Here is a 17,718-nt window from a genome sequence, read left to right as displayed (position 1 = left end):
TGACGGTAACGGCAGCTTTCCCACTCGCCTTCTGCGGGTCCGGACGAGGCATCCGGTTCTTCGTCCTCTGCGTCGCTTCCTTTTGCGAATAATTGGGATGTCTGCCCTGTGGGGTGTTTGGAGAATATTGTGTGAGTCCTGCTTGTTGTTGTTGTTGAAAAAACCTTTGTCTAATTTGAGGTGAGTGATCGCTGTCCTGATATTCAGAAGCTCTTTTTTGCCGTAAGATACCGCTGCAGAAACATTATGTACAAAATAATTTACATATATCGCAACAACAAAAAAACACATAATAGCACAATTGGTTAGGAGACCGTAAACCGGCGGCCATCTCCTCCGGTGCCATCTTGTTGCGCCGGATTGAATAATGTATTTTGTTGGAACCCCATACTGTGTCAATGTGGACACACCTAATGGTAATCATGACCGGGATTCTTTCATTGTGGAAGGACTCGATGGTGTAATGGAATTGGATAGCACTGGCCCTTATCCCCAGGCTTCCGGCTCACCTATAACATCTCCACCATTACCCTCCCTTCAACCTCTTCCTGTTACCATGTTACCCAGACAGACTGGGAGAGGTGTCTCTGTGCTCACTGGACAAATGGAAAAACAATGGACACACACCAACCATAATTTGACAATGCAGGAGAATGCCATTCGCAGTGAAAGTGTGGAGGCTCATCAGAAAGATGTGCAGCTGAGGTTGGCTCACCTCCCCTGTCAAATGGTGGAAAACCAACAACAAACTGTTCAGAGACAGAAATATTTACAAGATTCTCTGAAGCAGGATGTTCAAAGGAAAATGCAAAGTTTCAAAACACTCATAGAAACTAACCATCATCTAGTCATAACTTACCTTGAGGAGGAACAAGAAAAGAGAGCAGAGGAGTCAGCCTCTGTTGTGAAGGGAGTGTGTTCTTATCTGAAAGAAGTTATGTAGGACATGAAGAACTCTCTCACAGGGGAACTACGATTTTTGATTGAACAGACTCAAAAGGAGACCTTATAATTAGATGGAAAATGCACAGGCCACAGATCTTCAACAGGAGGAGCTGCACCAGGAGATAATGCGGTGCTTTTCCCTTGTGGACAAATCATCTGCACCTCCCTCTGGGTTTACCACTGCCACTGGCTCTGCCATTAAGGGAATAGGAACAGGTAGCACTACAAACCCCCCTTTGAAGATACTGTTAAACAGAACTCCCATTTCCCCAAGACCCCTTTCCAATGTTATGCCTCCTCTGGAGAGCTCTCTCTCTATCAAACTACTTTTACCCACTTTTGGCAGCCCAGAAGAGGATGTTGATCCACTGTTTTTCCTATCTAAATGTAATGATTTCCTTTCTATCCGGCCCCTTACTGACTTGGAGATTCTTGACACCCTCCTTAGTGTTCTCCATGGTACAGCAAGAGACTGGTGGGAGATAGCCCGTGAACATGTGTCAACCTGGGACGAGTTAAAAAAAATATTTCTCTCAGCCTTCCTCTCAGAGGACTATGATGATGAACTGGCGGAACGGGTTTGTAACAGAGTCCAGGGTGAAGCAGAGCCAATACGGGACTTTGCCTTCTCCTATCGAGTTCTATGTAGGAAATGGAAGACTGACATTACTGAGCAGGAGATGGTCAAACTTATTCTTAAGAACATGGTTCCCCGCCTTGCCAGTCAACTTCGGGAGCGTGTGCAGAATGTGGATGATCTGGTGCATCTTGGGACTCAGTTTGAGAAGGACTGGAAGCACCACCTCCAAACTCAAAACCTTGTTCCCTCATCCCGGTATCCCAATAACTCTCCTGGGGCTAAAACGTCTCAGCCATTTGTGCCCAAGATCCAAGACAAAAGTCCAGTGATGTGCTGGAGGTGTAAAGTACAACATCCTCCAGGTTCTTGCCCCCTCTATGGCCAGCGTCAGGATTCAGGAAAAGGTCAGAAGACTGACAGTCTAGAAAGGCGTGGTGGCTTGCATACAATTGGGTTGGCCTTAATGCCCACCATGAAGCCTTCAGACAGCACAACTAGCTGTCATATTCCTATTCCGCAACAACTATTGGTTCCTCTGATTGTTAGGAACTGGAGAGGGTAGGCCATAATCAACACAGGAGCAACGTACACCCTGATGCAAGAGCCCCTGTGGCAAAACATGACATTACCTCATGAGGAGCTTAGAACCTGGGAGGAAGGACCATTGTACTTGGCCAATGGAGAACCTACCACTCCCTTGGGCTGGATTGATATGACAATAAAGCTGCACGATGAGATTATTAACCTTCCTGTGGCTATACTTGCAGATCCGAGCCTTGCATTTGCTGTAGTCCTTAGACTTCATGTTCTTCAGTGGACTGACCATCTCGATGTCCGAACCATCCTATCGGCTGAGTTTTGACTATTCCCGGAATCATCCATTTCAATCTGGAAATGCACTGATTTCAGGGTGGAGCCTGCTACCTTATTCAGAATCCTGGCTAGGTCAAGACAAAGACAATGACAAAGAAAATACAAAGAAAAGACAAAAACAAGTTCCACCAGTGAAGCCAGAGAACCCCGCTATCACCCTGATTACAGCCGTACCCCACCCCTTCTATTCGAGAGCAAAAGCAAACCTGATGCTGATTTCTACATCAAACAAGCAGTGGAACAGGCATGTCTGTCGGAGGACAAGAGGTGGCAGCTCTCCCAGATGTTGGAGATGAACAGTGAGGTCTGTACTCTTACACCCGGCCGTACAACTGTCTTCAAACACAAAATCTATACCATGAAGTCCCCATTAAACAGCATCCCTACAGGCTGTCCCCCACCAAACTGTCAAATCTCAATGAACAGCTCAAAAGCATGTTGGAGAATGGAGTTATGGAACCTTCTTTTATTCAGATGGGCTTCTCCGGTTGTCCTGATTCCAAAGAAAAATGGTGGATATCGATTCTGTGTAGACTACAGGAAGCCGAATGCATTAACAGAAAGCGATGCCTACCCTCTACCGAACATCAATGACATACTGGAATCTCTGGCAGGGGCATCCATCTTCTGTAATTTGGATCTGAACAGCGGATATTGGCAGGTGGCAATGGACAAGACTGCCTTTGTTACCCCTGACAAGACTGCCTTTGTTACCCCTGCTGGTTTGTACTCCTTCAAAGTCATGCCTTTTGGCTTGAAGAATGCTCCAGCAATCTTCCCAAGGTTGATGGAGACTGTCCTGGGAGATCTGAGGGGAAGAAATTGTCTTGTGTATCTGGATGACATCATAATCTACTCCTCTGTCGTGGATCATTTGCAAGACATACAGTCCGTCTTCAACAGACTAAAGGCTGCAGGTATGACCCTGAACTTGAAGAAGTGTAATTTCTGTTTGCCAGAACTCAAGTTTCTTGGTCATGTGGTTAATGCTGAAGGTATCCATGCAGATCCAGCCAAAGTTGCAGCAGTGCAGGCATTCCCAATTCCCACATCCCTCAAGGCTGTTCAGCGCTTCCTGGGTATGGCTGGATGGTACCACAGGTTTGTGCCTGACTTTTCAAATGTTGCCAAAACAGTTTTTTTGATTTGGCACAGAAATACCTTATATACATAAGTATTTATACCCTTTGCTATGAGACTCGAAATTGAGCTCAGGTGCACCCTGTCACAATTGATCATCCTTGAGATTTTTCTACAACTTGATTGGAGTCCAACTGTGGTAAAATCAATTCGAAGGAATTGTCCGTAGAGCTCCAAGACAGGACTGTGTCAAGGTACAGACCTGGGGAAGGGTACCAAAAAATGTCTGCACCATTGAAGGTCCACCAAGACTCTTCCTAGAGCTGGCCGCCCGGACAAACTGAGCAATCGAGGGGAGAAAGACCTTGGTCAGGGAGGTGACCAAGAACCCGATGGTCACTCTGACAGAGCTCTAGCGTTTCTCTGTGAAGATGGGAGAACCTTCCAGAAGCACAACCATCTCTGCAGCACTCCACCAATCAGGCCTTTATGATAGAGTGGCCAGACGGAAGCCACTCCTCAGTAAAAGGCACATGACAGCCCGCTTGAAGTTTGCCAAAATGTACCTAAAGACTCTCAGACCATGACAAACAACTTTCTCTGGTCTGATGAAACCAGATTGATCTATTTTGCCTGGAACAAAGCGTCACGTCTGGAGGAAACCTAGCACCGTCCCTACAGTGAAGCATGGTGGTGGCAGCATCATGCTGTGGGGATGTTTTCAGCGGCAGGGAGTGGGAGACTAGTCAGGATCGAGGCAAAGATGAACAAAGCAAAGTACAGAGAACCATGATGTAAACCCGCAACAGAGCACTCAGGACCTCAGACTGGGGCGAAGGTTCACCTTCCAACAGGACCACAATACTAAGCACACAGCCAAGACAACGCAGGAGTGGCTTGAGGACAAGTCTCTTTTGAGTGACCCAGCCAAAGCCCGGACTTGAACCCGATTGAACATCTCTGGAGAGACCTGAAAATAGCTGTGCAGCGACACTACTCATCCAACCTGACAGAGCTTGAGAGGATCTGCAGAGAAAAATGGGACAAACTCCCGAAATACAGGTGTGCCAAGCTTGTAAAGTCATACCCAAGAAGACTCAAGGCTGTAATCGCTGCCAAAGGTGCTTCAACAAAGTACTGACTAAAGGGTCTGAATACTTACGTAAATGTCAGTTTATTTTTTTTATTTGCAAGCATTCCTAAAAACCTGTTTTTGCTTTGTCAGTATGGGGTGTTGTGCGTAGATTGATGAGGGGAAAAAAATATTTTAATCTATTTTAGAATAAGCCTGTAACCTAACAAAATGTGGAAAAAGTCAAGGGCTCTGAATACTTTCCAAAGGTACACTACTTTTGACCTGAACCTTAGAGAGAGAACTGAGGCAGAAAGTGGGAGAAAGACAACAAAAGATAAAACAGGGGAATAGAGAGAAAGAGCAGTAGAGAGAATATGGGTAGATGGACAAAAAGGCAGCCACAGGACAGGGAGAAAAACACTGACAGTCAGACAGTTAGAATTCCATATAGACTCTGGGGAGGACCGTAAAAATAGTGGGTCTGGATTAGAAATGATTAGGGGGATGCCCACATTCCCATTCTAATGCTTATGATGGTGTACTGATTCGTTGTGGAAGGGAACCCCTGTCAATTAAACCCTGTAGATTGAGACAACACACTGAGAAAACAGAGGCTATAGAGATGTACAAAGAGACAAAAGGGAGAATGGAAGATAGAAAAAGACACGCACGCACGCGTGCACACACACACACTTTTGTTTTCCTTACATGCTGACCCCACCGCGTACGTGCGCCATCGCGCATGTTGATTTTTGTCCACCCACACACGATCAGGACACGCAGGTTGAAATATCAAAATGAACTCTGAACCAAATATATTAATTTGGGGACAGGTCGAAAAGTATTAAACATTTATGGCAATTTAGCTAGCTAGCTAGCTTGCTGTTGCTAGCTAATTTGTCCTGGGATATAAACATTGGGTTGTTATTTTACCACCACCGACTGGACTGTGGACATCAGTTCCTCTTTCAATCACCCACATGGGTACATGCTCCTAAAATTCAATGAGGAGATGGGAGAGGCGTGACTTGCAGACGGTTGATGACACGAGTGAGCAGTGTGGGCACAACGCGGGCGATGTGGTCAGCATGTTAGGGTGCTTTTTAGTCATTCAGTTCCTCTTATGTTTGTTGTGTTGTAAATATTTTTATTTATTTTTTCCTATAAAAGCACATTGTGTTGCATTCCATGTCTGAAATGTGCTGTATAAATAAAGCTTGATTTGATTTGATCTGATGTGAAAGAAATCCACAGTAGCTGAACCCACAACCAAAACAAAGATGGCCACCTAGCCCCCACTATCCCCCACCCCCAAACCCTCAATCAAACCCCTCTTTCTTACCATCTGTATGGGCCTCTTGCGGAGGTCACGCTCTGTGACCAGCCTCTCCTGGTCTGTGATGTAGAGGCCCTTCTGAGCCAGGGCCTGGATGACATCATCGTGGCCAACCAGGGGCTTGGCGGCGTCATTCTTCAGGATGAGGCTCCCGGCTCTACAGTAGAGATCAGCAGACAGCAGCAGGTTGGCCACTGGAGGCTTCAGGTGCTCCTGATCATACTGGTCTGTGTAGAAGGGCTCCTTCAGGTCGGCCGGCACACTGTCTGCATAGGAGAGAGAGGGAGAAAGGTTCAAAACGATGAATATGAATACGCAGTTTGTACCAAAGTCCATTTTAATTCATTAACACTTAACAGTATGTGAGAGAGAAAGTAAGGAACGATAGAGGGGAGGAGCTTCAGTTTAAAAGCATGCAGGCCTAAACACAGTGGAAGGTCAGCCTACACCACCTCATATTACCTCATACTGTATTTTTGTCACATTTCTGATATGATGAGAATCAATCAATTAGTGAATCTAGAAGATCAGTACATTTGAAAGGGTTATTTGAAGGTTTGATATTTCACACATGACTGATGGTAACTCAGTGTTTAACTGTGGCAAGTCTACTTCATTCTTTCCTCATCCAAAGACATGGGCGTGATCTCCATAGGATGGAGCGCACGGTGCGTTACCATGGAAACTACAGTAGGAGAGGAACCTGATTGATTCATGTGCACTCCATATCTCTCTAGCTCCCAGGGAGCTTCCCTCAGTCTGCTTTATCAAAGAGAGAGAGACGGATAACATATGAGAGTGTGTGCGCGTTTGTGGGGGTGGGCGCACACGAGCTGACAGATACGAGTGGGCCTGATTTCAATAATTCAGCTCCTTATTGTCAGACTCTTACAGGGTGTTGAGAAAATGGGGAAGGTATAAAAACCAGAGAGACTGAGATTGCTCAAACAGCTACGAAAATAACCAGATTTTCACACCGCTCAAGTGGCTGCACATTAGAACAAACAAAGTGTGGTTAAAAGGAGATTGACCCCAAATCTGTAATGCTACATGGGGTAACACTCCCACACACACAGACACATGCACACACACACAAACCGATCTCCGGATATGCAACACACCCATATCAGAAGGAGCAGATGGGTGTTCGTTTTGATGAGGGTGTGTAAAGGCATGGTGACAGAGGCTTTCGCAGCTTCACACTCCTCATCCCACCCTCACACCACTCAGCGAATCATTTCACACAGGCCAAGTCAGCAGCTCATAACAGAAACACACTATCTGATCAAAGACAAGGTCACCAAAGGGTCCTAGAGGTAGAAGTTTCTATTAACCGCAGATCTAGGATCAGATTACCCTATCAATAATCCTCACCTAAACCATTATGTGGATGAAGAATACATCTGAACTGGTATCAGTGGTTACATTTGGGGCAACTTTGACCTACGCCTTGAGGAGAACGGAACTGAACAAAGGACCAATTGGAGGGGTGGGCGTGGCTCCCACAGAGGTGAGGACAGGGCCATGTTCAGTACAATTTTTTTTTTGGAACGTTGCAGATAGAAATGCTATGAATAGAGCCAACGTAATTCCTTATTCTAGATGTCAGAGGCATTTTGGTTGCTCTAGATAGCATATATATATATATCTGAACACAAAACATTGCGTCCTGCTGAGCACACCCCAGGTTAGGTTTGGGGACGGGGCTAGAGCCCTTCGAGAGGATTACACCATAATTCCCACCTTGATCAAAGACTCTACATTGACAAGGGATAGCCTACTCCTCTCTCACTGGGCCTGCCCTTCAAAGAAGACCCAGATAAGATAGTAAACAGTAGCATTCACAAAGAGGCAAAGAAAAACACCAAAAGGAAATCCATACCTGTCAATAGGTCAATTTAAGCAAGTCTGAATAAAGTATCAAGTCACTGAGTCCCAAATCTAACAGGTTAAGTCTGAGTCAAGTCCTCAGGTCTCTCTCCTCTCTTACCTCGGTTGGTACAATGCAATTAGTGAGGAGAACTGCATTATTATGCTCCACACAGGTTACCATTGCAATCAACACCAAAATCTGAGAGAGAAAAAATCCTATTCCAAACTCCAGATTAATTTCTGTATGTGTGTGTGTGTGTGTGTTCGTGTGTGTGTGTGTGTGTGTGTGTGTGTCTGTGTGTGTGTGTTAATGTGTTTAATTGCTTATGTGCCTGAAAGTATTCTGAGCCTTGAGCAGTGTTCCCTGGGATCTGAAGACCAGCTCTGCCTCTCTACCTCTGGGAACGAAAGAGACAGTATTTATGGAATCATCCCATTTCATTCAGACCTAATTAAAAATACATGGAGGATCTGGTTAGAAGCTCATGTACTGTATTTTCTAATATTAGAGCAGCAAAACATAATCTGCTCACTGGCAACTGCAGTAGAATATTCTGTCTGCGGCTTGAATCAAATTGCATCACTCTTGGTCAGAACATTTGGGGAAACTAGTTAAAAGGATGTGCCACTAAAAATACATAATAAGGTTGTATATTGAGTGGCACATCCCTTTATGAGGATATGGTTGACTGTTCTTTTATGCTAGATGTAGATCTTTAGATGTTGATCTATATGAATACCAGCTAGACAATATTATCAGTTTGGTTAGTTAAAGGCCAGGTGCAGTCCAAAACTAATTTTATATATACACATACACACACTACATGACATTTAAGTATGTGGACACCTGCTCTTCGAACATCTCATTCCAAAATCATGGGGATTAATATGGAGTTGGTCCCCCCTTTGCTGTGATAACACCCTCCACTCTTCTGGAAAGGCATTCCACTATATGTTGGAACATTGCCACGGTGACTTGCTTCCTTTCAGCCCAGCTCGCAGTCGGCGTTCCAATTCACCCCAAAGGTGTTTGATGAGGTTGAGGTCAGGGCTCTGTGCAGGCCAGTCAAGTTCTTCCACACCGATCACGACAAACCATTTCTTATGGACCTCGCCTTGTGCACGGGGGCATTGTCATACTGAAACAGGAAAAGGCTTTCCCCAAACTGTTGCCACAAAGTTGGAAGCACAGAATCGTCTAGAATGTCATTGTATGCTGTCGCGTTAAGATTTACCTTCACTGGAACTAAGGGGACTAGCCCAAACCATGAAAAAAAGCCCCAGACCATTATTCCTCCTCCACCAAACTTTACAGTTGGCACTATGCATTAGGGCAGGTAGCGTTCTCCTAGCATACGCCAAACCTAGATTCATCTGTCGGATTGCCAGATTGTGAAGCGTGATTCATCACTCCAGAGAACCCGTTTCCAATGGCGGTGAGTTTTACACCACTCCAGCCAACGCTTGGCATTGCACATGGGAATCTTAGGCTTGTGTGTGGCTGCTTGGTCATGGAAAGTCATTTCATGAAGCTCCCGACAAAAAATTATTGTGCTGATTTTGCTTTATTGTGCTGATTTTGCTTCCAGAGTCAGTTTGTAACTCGGTAGTGAGTGTTGCAACTGAGGAAAGAGGATTTTTACGCGCTACATGCTTCAGCACTCGGCAGTCCCGTTCTGTGAGCTTGTGTGGTTTACCACTTCATGGCTGAGCCGTTGTTGCTCCTAGACGTTTCCACTTCACAATAACAGCACTTACAGTTGATCGGGGCAGCTCTTTCAGGGCAGAAATTTGACGAACTGACTTGTTGGAAAGGTGGCATCCTATGCAGTGCCACATTGAAAGTCACTGAGCTCTTCAGTAAGCTCTTCCACTGCCAATGTTGTTATATGGAGATTGCATGGCTGTGTGCTCGATTTTATATACAGTTGAAGTCGGAAGTTTACATACACCTTAGCCAAATACATTGAAACTCAGTTTTTCACAATTCCTGACATTTAATCCAATTAAAAATTCCCTGTTTCAGGTCAGTTAGGATCACCACTTTATTTTAAGAATGTGAAATGTCAGAATAATAGTAGAGAGAATTATTTATTTCAGATTTTATTTCTTTCATCACATTCCCTGTGGGTTAGAAGTTTACATACACTCAATTAGTATTTGGTAGCATTGCCTTTAAATTGTTTAACTTGGTTCAAACGTTTCGGGTAGCCTTCCACAAGCTTTCCACAATAAGTTGGGTGAATTTTGGCCCATTCCTCCTGACAGAGCTGGTGTAACTGAGTCAGGTTTGTAGGCCTCCTTGCTCGCACAAGCTTTTTCAGTTCTGCCCACAAATTGTGTATAGGATTGAGGTCAGGGCTTTGTTATGGCCACTCCAATACCTTGACTTTGTTGTCCTTAAGCCATTTTGCCACAACTTTGGAAGTATGCTTGGGGACATTGTGCATTTGGAATTCACATTTGTGACCAAGCTTTAACTTCCTGACTGATGTCTTGAGATGTTGCTTCAATATATCCACATAATTTTCCTCCCTCATGATGCCATCTATTTTGTTTAGTGCACCAGTCCTTCCTGCAGCAAAGTACCCCCACAACATGATGCTGCCACCCCCGTGCTTCATGGTTGGGATGGAGTTCTTCGGCTTGCAAGACTCCCCCTTTTTCCTCCAAACATAACGATGGTCATTATGGCCAAACAGTTCTATTTTTGTTTCATCAGACCAGAGGACATTTCTCCAAAAAATACGATCTTTCTCCCCATATGCAGTCACAAACCATAGTCTGGCTTTTTTATGGCGGTTTTGGAGCAGTGGCTTCTTCCTTGCTGAGCGGCCTTTCAGCTTATGTCGATATAGGACTCGTTGGACTGTGGATATTGATATTTTTGTACCTGTTTCCTCCAGCATCTTCATAAAGTCCTTTGCTGTTGTTCTGGGATTGATTTGCACTTTTCGCACCGAAGTACGTTCATCTCTAGGAGACAGAACGCGTCTCCTTCCTGAGCGTTATGACGGCTGCGTGTTCCCATGGTGTTTATACTTGCGTTCTATTGTTTGTACAGATGAACATGGTACCTTTAGGCATTTGGAAATTGCTCCCAAGGATGAACCAGACTTGTGGAGGTCTATCATTTTTCTTCTGAGGTCTTGGCTGATTTCTTTTGATTTTCCCATGATGTCAAGCAAAGAGGCACTGAGTTTGAAGGTAGGCCTTGAAATGCATCTACAGGTACACCTCCAATTGACTCAAATGATGTCAATTAGCCTATCAGAAACTTCTAAAGCCATTGCATCATTTTCTGGAATTTTCCAAGCTGTTTAAAGGCACAGTCAACTTAGTGTATGTAAACTTCTGACCCACTGGAATTGTGATACAGTGAATTATAAGTGAAATAATCTTCTGTAAACAATTGTTGGGAAAATTACCTGTGTCATGCACAAAGTAGATGTCCTAACCGACTTGCCAAAACTATAGTTTGTTAACAAAAAATGTGTGGAGTTGTTGAAAAACGAGTTTTAATGACTCCAACCTAAGTGTATGTAAACTTCCGACTTCAACTGTACCTGTCAGCAACAGGTGTGGCTGAAATTGCTGAATCCACTAATTTGAAGGGGTCCCACATACTTTTGTATATATAGTGTATATTTCCACACTGTGGTTGGAATAATACTGTGAAATTGTGAAAATTATGATAATGCCCTTTTAGTGTTAGAGCTGTTTGAAATCCACCTGTTTTGGTGGGAGGGAGTTTTGGCCTGCCTGTTGACATCACCAGGCATTAAATTAGTTAATAGACCAATAAGAAAGAGAGTTCCAAACATCTCTGCCAATAAGAGCTGGTTTTCCCTTCCCCACTCAGACCACTCCCAGACAGTCGTAGCAAAATTCTTGCTATAGAAATTACTCTTTGCTAAGAAGCTATTTTAGTCTATTTTTCATCATTTTAATTGAAAACAATCACAGTAAGGTACTTAATTGTTACCCAGAAATGGTTTGCTATTGAGATAAAAAAAAATGAAAAATGTCTGCATTGGACCTTTAAAGGAATACAAAACAGATGTCTTGTTGAGGTTCAGTGCTAGTTTCAAAGCACATTGGTTTTAGAAGGGCTTATACTCCACGCAAGTCTCCCAAAAGCAGACATCTGGATGTATTTGTTCCAGATTTCATGACTATTCTAAAGATCTAATTTAACTGTACTATATATAAGAATATGAACATCTATATAGTGTGTAAATAGTATTTTTGTTGTCACTTGGTATCTTTCCTATTCATAACTATTATTTTATTTTTGCTTTTGAGTGTAATGTAATATCTTAATGTTGTTCTTGTCTATTACTTTCTGTACTTTTTCATGTATTTGTACATTTTATGTGGACCCCAGGAAGAGTAGCTGCTGCATGTGCAGTAGCTAATGGGGATCCTAAAAAACTAAACCTTAAAGCTTTACATGCAACCTAGCAAGGCTCAAGCCACGCCCACCTGAGAATACAGCTCAGTTCAGCTTTCATTTGGCCTAGAAGTGGATAATCCATGTGTCAACTACTTGTCACTTCACTGATTGCTTTCAAATAGAAACAGACAATATTCATACAATTAATTGTGCAAACCACCTTTTCCCTTGGACTTTACTATCGGGGAAAAGTGTGACACGATGTCTCAAAAGGATGGGGATATAATTGGAAATCGTAGACATGGGACTAAAAGGTTTTGACCCACGTGTTTATCAAAGTTGATTTAACGATGGGGATTAAATGCACTGACACGGCAACTACGTGAAAAGAGAGAAGAGAAAACGGTCTAGTAAGTGTTCCCCTTCGTTGGATAGAACATTTTGTTGTTTGATTAGATTACAATGTAAACAGTCACCACTCAGAAAAGAAAGCCAACACGAAAAAATCCACATATCTAAACCAATTGAACACTTTTTTATAATCTTTCTCCTATTCTCAAATAAATATGCATTGGTTAATTCTAAAGTGATATATGTTTATGTTCACAACAGGTGGGTACTATTTTGGTACAAAACAAATTCTATTGGGTTTGGTACCTTAGAAAGAGCTGATTAGAGAGTAATTTAATGCAAATGAATTAATTCTGCCTATATATGCGACTTTACTTGACACCCAGCGTCATAACACACTATGACACGGTCATAACCTGACATAATATGGTCATAACACTGTCATGAGAAAATTTTAAATGAATTAGACCCAAACTTATTAAATGGAGACTAGACTAAAAAAGGTTTACTTGTAAAATGAGAAATGTATTTGTAGATGTTGTGACATATATTGTGTTATTTTATGGCTGGTTATGACACCTACATGATACTATCAAAACCCACATTTATTCAAATGTGTTTTTTCCCTGCCAAGAAGTTTCCTTCCATTTGAAAGTTATTTTTTTTAATCCTTTGTTGTTGTTGTAATTCATTCTTTACAGTCATGCTTTTTTCCATCATATTTTATAACTTGTAGAAAATGCACTTTCTGACACCACGAAGAAGCATTATGACCATCATATAAGCCAGATAGGCCTATCACGTACATGCCCTTAAGTCAGTCATCAGTCAAAAGAGCATTGGGGTAGGTGCATGTTTGACATCAATGTGTAAGCAATTAGAATGATAATTGAATATGGTACATTTCAGAAAATGTTATATAACATAAACATACCAGTTGAGAAGTAGGCTATGGTGTAATGGAATGTTTTGCCTTGTGTGGTAGGTTATGTGGGTTTTGACACTGTAATGTATCTGGGGCGGCAGGTAGCTTAGCGGTTAGAGCATTGGGCCAGTAACCGAAAGGTTGCTGGATCGACTCCCCGAGCTGACAAGGTAAAAATCTGTTGTTCTGCCCCTGAACAAGGCAGTTAATTGTAAATAAGAATTTGTTCTTAACTGACTTGCCTAAATAAAGGTTACATTTAAAAAAAAATGTAGATGTACATTACAAGAAAATGTTTTACATAAATGTTATAAAAGAAGGTTTTGTGGGTTTTGACACTTATGTAGGTGTCAAAATCGGACATAAAATACCATAATATATCTCACAACAGGTCTAAATATGTGTCACGACAGTGTTATGACCAGGTTATATCAGCTGTTATGACATTATGACATGGTTATGACAGTGTGTTACCAATTAGTTGTTATTTTCAACCAGTGTCAACATCAACCGTGACGAAGCGACTCCGGGATGCTGGCCTTCTAAGCAGAGTTGCAAAGAAAAAGCCATATCTCAGACTGGCCAAAAAAAGAAAATATTATGATGGGCAAAAGAACACAGACACTGGACAAAGGAACTCTGCCCAGCACCCGGAGTCGCCTCTTCACTGTTGACGTTGAGACTGGTGTTTTGTGGGTACTATTTAATGAAGCTGCCAGTTGAGGACTTGTGAGGCATCTGTTTCTCAAACTAGACACTCTAATGTACTTGTCCTCTTGCTCAGTTGTGCACCGGGGCCTCCCACTCCTCTTTCTATTCTGGTTAGAGCCAGTTTACACTGTTCTGTGAAGGAAGTAGTACACAGCATTGTATGAGAACTTCAGTTTCTTGGCAATTTCTCGCATGGAATAGCTTTCATTTCTCAGAACAAGAATAGACTGACGAGTTGCAAAATAAAGTTCTTTGTTTCTGGCCATTTTGAGCATGTAATCGAATCCACAAATGCTGATGCTCCAGATACTCAACTAGTCTAAAGAAGGGCAGTTTTATTGCTTCTTTAATCAGGACAACAGTTTTCAGCTGTGCTAACATAATTGCAAAAGGGTTTTCTAATGATCAATTAGCCTTTTTAAAATGATAAACTTGGAACACAGGAGTGATGGTTGCCGATAATGGGCCTCTGTACGCTTATGTAGATATTCCATAAAAAATCTGCAGTTTCCAGCTACAATAGTCATTTACAACATTAACAATGTCTACACTGTATTTCTGATCAATTTGATGTCATTTTAATGGACAAAAATGTGATTTTCTTTCAAAAAACAAGGACATTTGTAGGTGGCGCCAAACTTCTGAACGGACGGTAGTGTATATTTGACATTCAATTGAATAACCACCAAAATGTCTGGATTCCATAGATTTTCTTTCTCTCATTATAACATTGTTTGTGCTATGCACAGCTAATTGAGGTAAAACAGTAATTCTGGTCATAGATTATGCATGTATGAACTACACATTGAATCATCCAGCCTAAAGCAGGAAGTTTACATATAATGTATTGTCGCCAACGTACCAGAAGATGTCTTTAAAACACAATTATATAATTGTCTAGCATCAGTGAGCTGATGTGTACTGTACTACTTTGTTACCTCTAGCGAAGTAATCTCTGCATCCGCTATATGCCCTTCAATTTAGTAAACAGTCGGCTTGAGTACACTGAGTACAGCACAATCCTGAGCCTCTGGCAAACTGCTGGCTATTACCAAAAACAAAGCAAAACCAAACCAAGGATCAAAACAGCTCAAATAAGTATAAGATAGGAATTACTTTTATATCAGAACATTTGCTGTTATAACTGCTTTCAAAAGTCAGGTATTGTCCCCTAGACTACCAGGCTTATAGCAATACCACATGCCTTGGAATGAAACTCAAGGTGCAGTAACTAAAATACATCGCAAAGATCCCTAGGGCCACTTTCCCAGACACAGATTAAGCCTTGCCTAAAATGCACTGTCAGTGCAGAATCTCCTACTACTGAACATGCATTCTAGTCCAGGGCTACTCTCAATTTGTGTTCGGGATACCAGCCCCTAAGCAGGCTACATTCAAAGCTACATTCCGCATTATTAAGCTGGGCCTTGCCGGACAGATGAGTCAGAAGCTCTCTATTCTTTTCTTCAGTGACCATTGAGACTCAATGCAGTTTACGGCAACGGACTGAGGTGGAAAACATTTGGGCTGCGATGATTCACATCAGTCTGTCTGCCCCCCTAAAGATTGACAGAGGTTTGGGTTCTGGTTGGAGTTTATATAACAAATAACTTATTTGGGCATACCACCACATTAATAAAACTGTTGTCTTTATTGAAGAACCTATTGGTCATCCAAACGTGACTCCTATTACTCTTCTAATACTTTGAACTATGTGAAACAGTCACAAACGTAACATTTGGGGCTACTGTATATATAGGCCTAACCCCAAATATGAACCCGATTAGGTACTAGTTCATTAGTATTATGTAATATGAGCCACATTTGCCAACTGAAAGCTTACTGATAACCATGGTACAACAATAACCATGTGATAATGAATGTAACTCCATTATGCCCATCTAGATTTGATTTTATGGAGTGGGCCTGTCATACTCAGGGTCACAGCTCTCAAGCAGGAGACATCCACAATCTGTTGAGATTGATGAGATCATTTGTGGCATCCCTTCACAACTTCATGTTTACAGTCCACTTCAACTGAACTAGATAGGAAATTATCATGCAACAGTTATTTTTCTTAGCATAGGTCTCTTTGGGAATTATGTATGTGTGTTTGTTATGGAAGGATATTCTCCTCTTGGGGAAATCTAAATAAAGTGATTCAACATTTATTTATATAAATACTACATACAAATCCATTGTACAACAATGTACATACACATATTGTAATATACATACAATAACTGTACAGTAATATATTGCAAGCTTGAATGGTGTGTGTGTGATGTTATTTGTATAGCTGAGCGATAATATTGCAGGGAAGAATAGCCAAATTGTTGACCAATGTGTTTGAAAAACAATTAAAATGTAATTATTGACAAAATACATGTTTAAACCACCTACCTGTCACAAATGCTTTGGCCACTAGCCATGTGAGGCTACAGCAGATTTTTGCTCGTGAAAAATCATAACGGTCAAAAGACTTTATTGCGGGAACAATAAAGGTATTTTTTAATTCCTTTGCGTCCGTCACTTCACCCATCATAACACCCTGAAGTGCCAATACCAGCCGTCGGAAACCCAAAGGTTACTATGTAGTAATAGAAGTCGATGACATCCCACCAAAGGAATGTAATGCACCAAACTTGACTTGATTTGCAGCCTTCAATGCCTACGTCAATTTACAATTCGTTGGAGGAGACATGGAGAATTGACTGCAAGCCATCGGTAAGGTATCGTCTAACTCCTTTGAGTCAATATGAATCGTGGAAGCAGTGCCTCTCCTTGTATTTTCCATCCATTCTGCTGCTACCATTTGAAATGGAGCTCGCTGAATAGCTGTCAACCTATTTCTTAATCTCAAAGAGAAATACGCAGATTTTCTTCAGCTAGAGAGGAAAAAACATTCCCATTATTCAGTCTTTCTTCTTTCTTCTTCCTTTACATGTTCCCCTTTGGATAGCTTTTTTCTCCACTATTCAATCTCTGCTTTTCCTCGCTTGTTACGGTTTTCCTGCCGCACTGTGGCTATAAAAGAGCTGCACTAGTGCGCGTGCGCATACCACCCAGCCACTTCTGCACCACATGCAAAAGAGGAAAGCATGCCTTTACTACAGAGTGTAAATAAAACAGAATGTACGCATGCATAGTTTGAATTGTTTGGATACAATGCTGTGTCTGCGTATATGTAGAATGCACCCCTGGAATATAACAATTTTAACTTTCAGCAATGAGATGGATTATTTAAGTGTGTCTTAGTCAGGAGTTATTCTCATAAATAGATGGTTCTCATAAATAGATGAATTTGCCTAACATTTTGTGGTAGGTTGGCTATGTATTGTCAGTTGCAAGTATACACAGTATGATTAATGCATCAGTCCTTTATTATAGGGATTTGTAGTCCTAATATTCACAATCGATAAGAGGCTTGTTGAATTCGACATTGATTAACTGAAGTCATGTTGTGCAGCTTTATGTCAACATGTCAATTTGCTTCGGACATGTTTGTAAAATAGCCTACTTGTTTCCTGTCGTGAGAATATTTGGCCTGAACTACATTACCCAGCATGTACTT

At 42.0% G+C, this 17,718-nt stretch overlaps 1 protein-coding gene across 7 annotated transcripts in view; it reads right to left on the bottom strand.

Moving 5' to 3' along the window:
* camsap2a (calmodulin regulated spectrin-associated protein family, member 2a) overlaps positions 1–17,174 on the bottom strand; it is an 87,034-nt gene extending 69,860 nt beyond the window's left edge. For all 7 annotated transcript variants that reach the window (XM_014215758.2, XM_014215761.2, XM_014215759.2 and 4 more), the window contains exons 1-2: positions 16,548–17,174; positions 5,896–6,155 (exon numbers count right to left, since the gene is read on the bottom strand). In XM_014215758.2, coding sequence (XP_014071233.2) covers positions 5,896–6,155; positions 16,548–16,689 — 402 coding nt within the window. In that variant the 5' untranslated portion in view covers positions 16,690–17,174. The remainder of the gene's footprint in view (positions 1–5,895; positions 6,156–16,547) is intronic.
* Between the last annotated feature and the right edge of the window lie 544 nt (positions 17,175–17,718).

This window comes from Salmo salar, chromosome ssa10 (assembly GCF_905237065.1).
Source record: "Salmo salar chromosome ssa10, Ssal_v3.1, whole genome shotgun sequence".
Lineage (NCBI taxonomy): Eukaryota > Metazoa > Chordata > Actinopteri > Salmoniformes > Salmonidae > Salmo > Salmo salar.
Note: the sequence above shows the minus strand (reverse complement) of the source record. Positions and strands in the feature narration are given on the sequence as shown.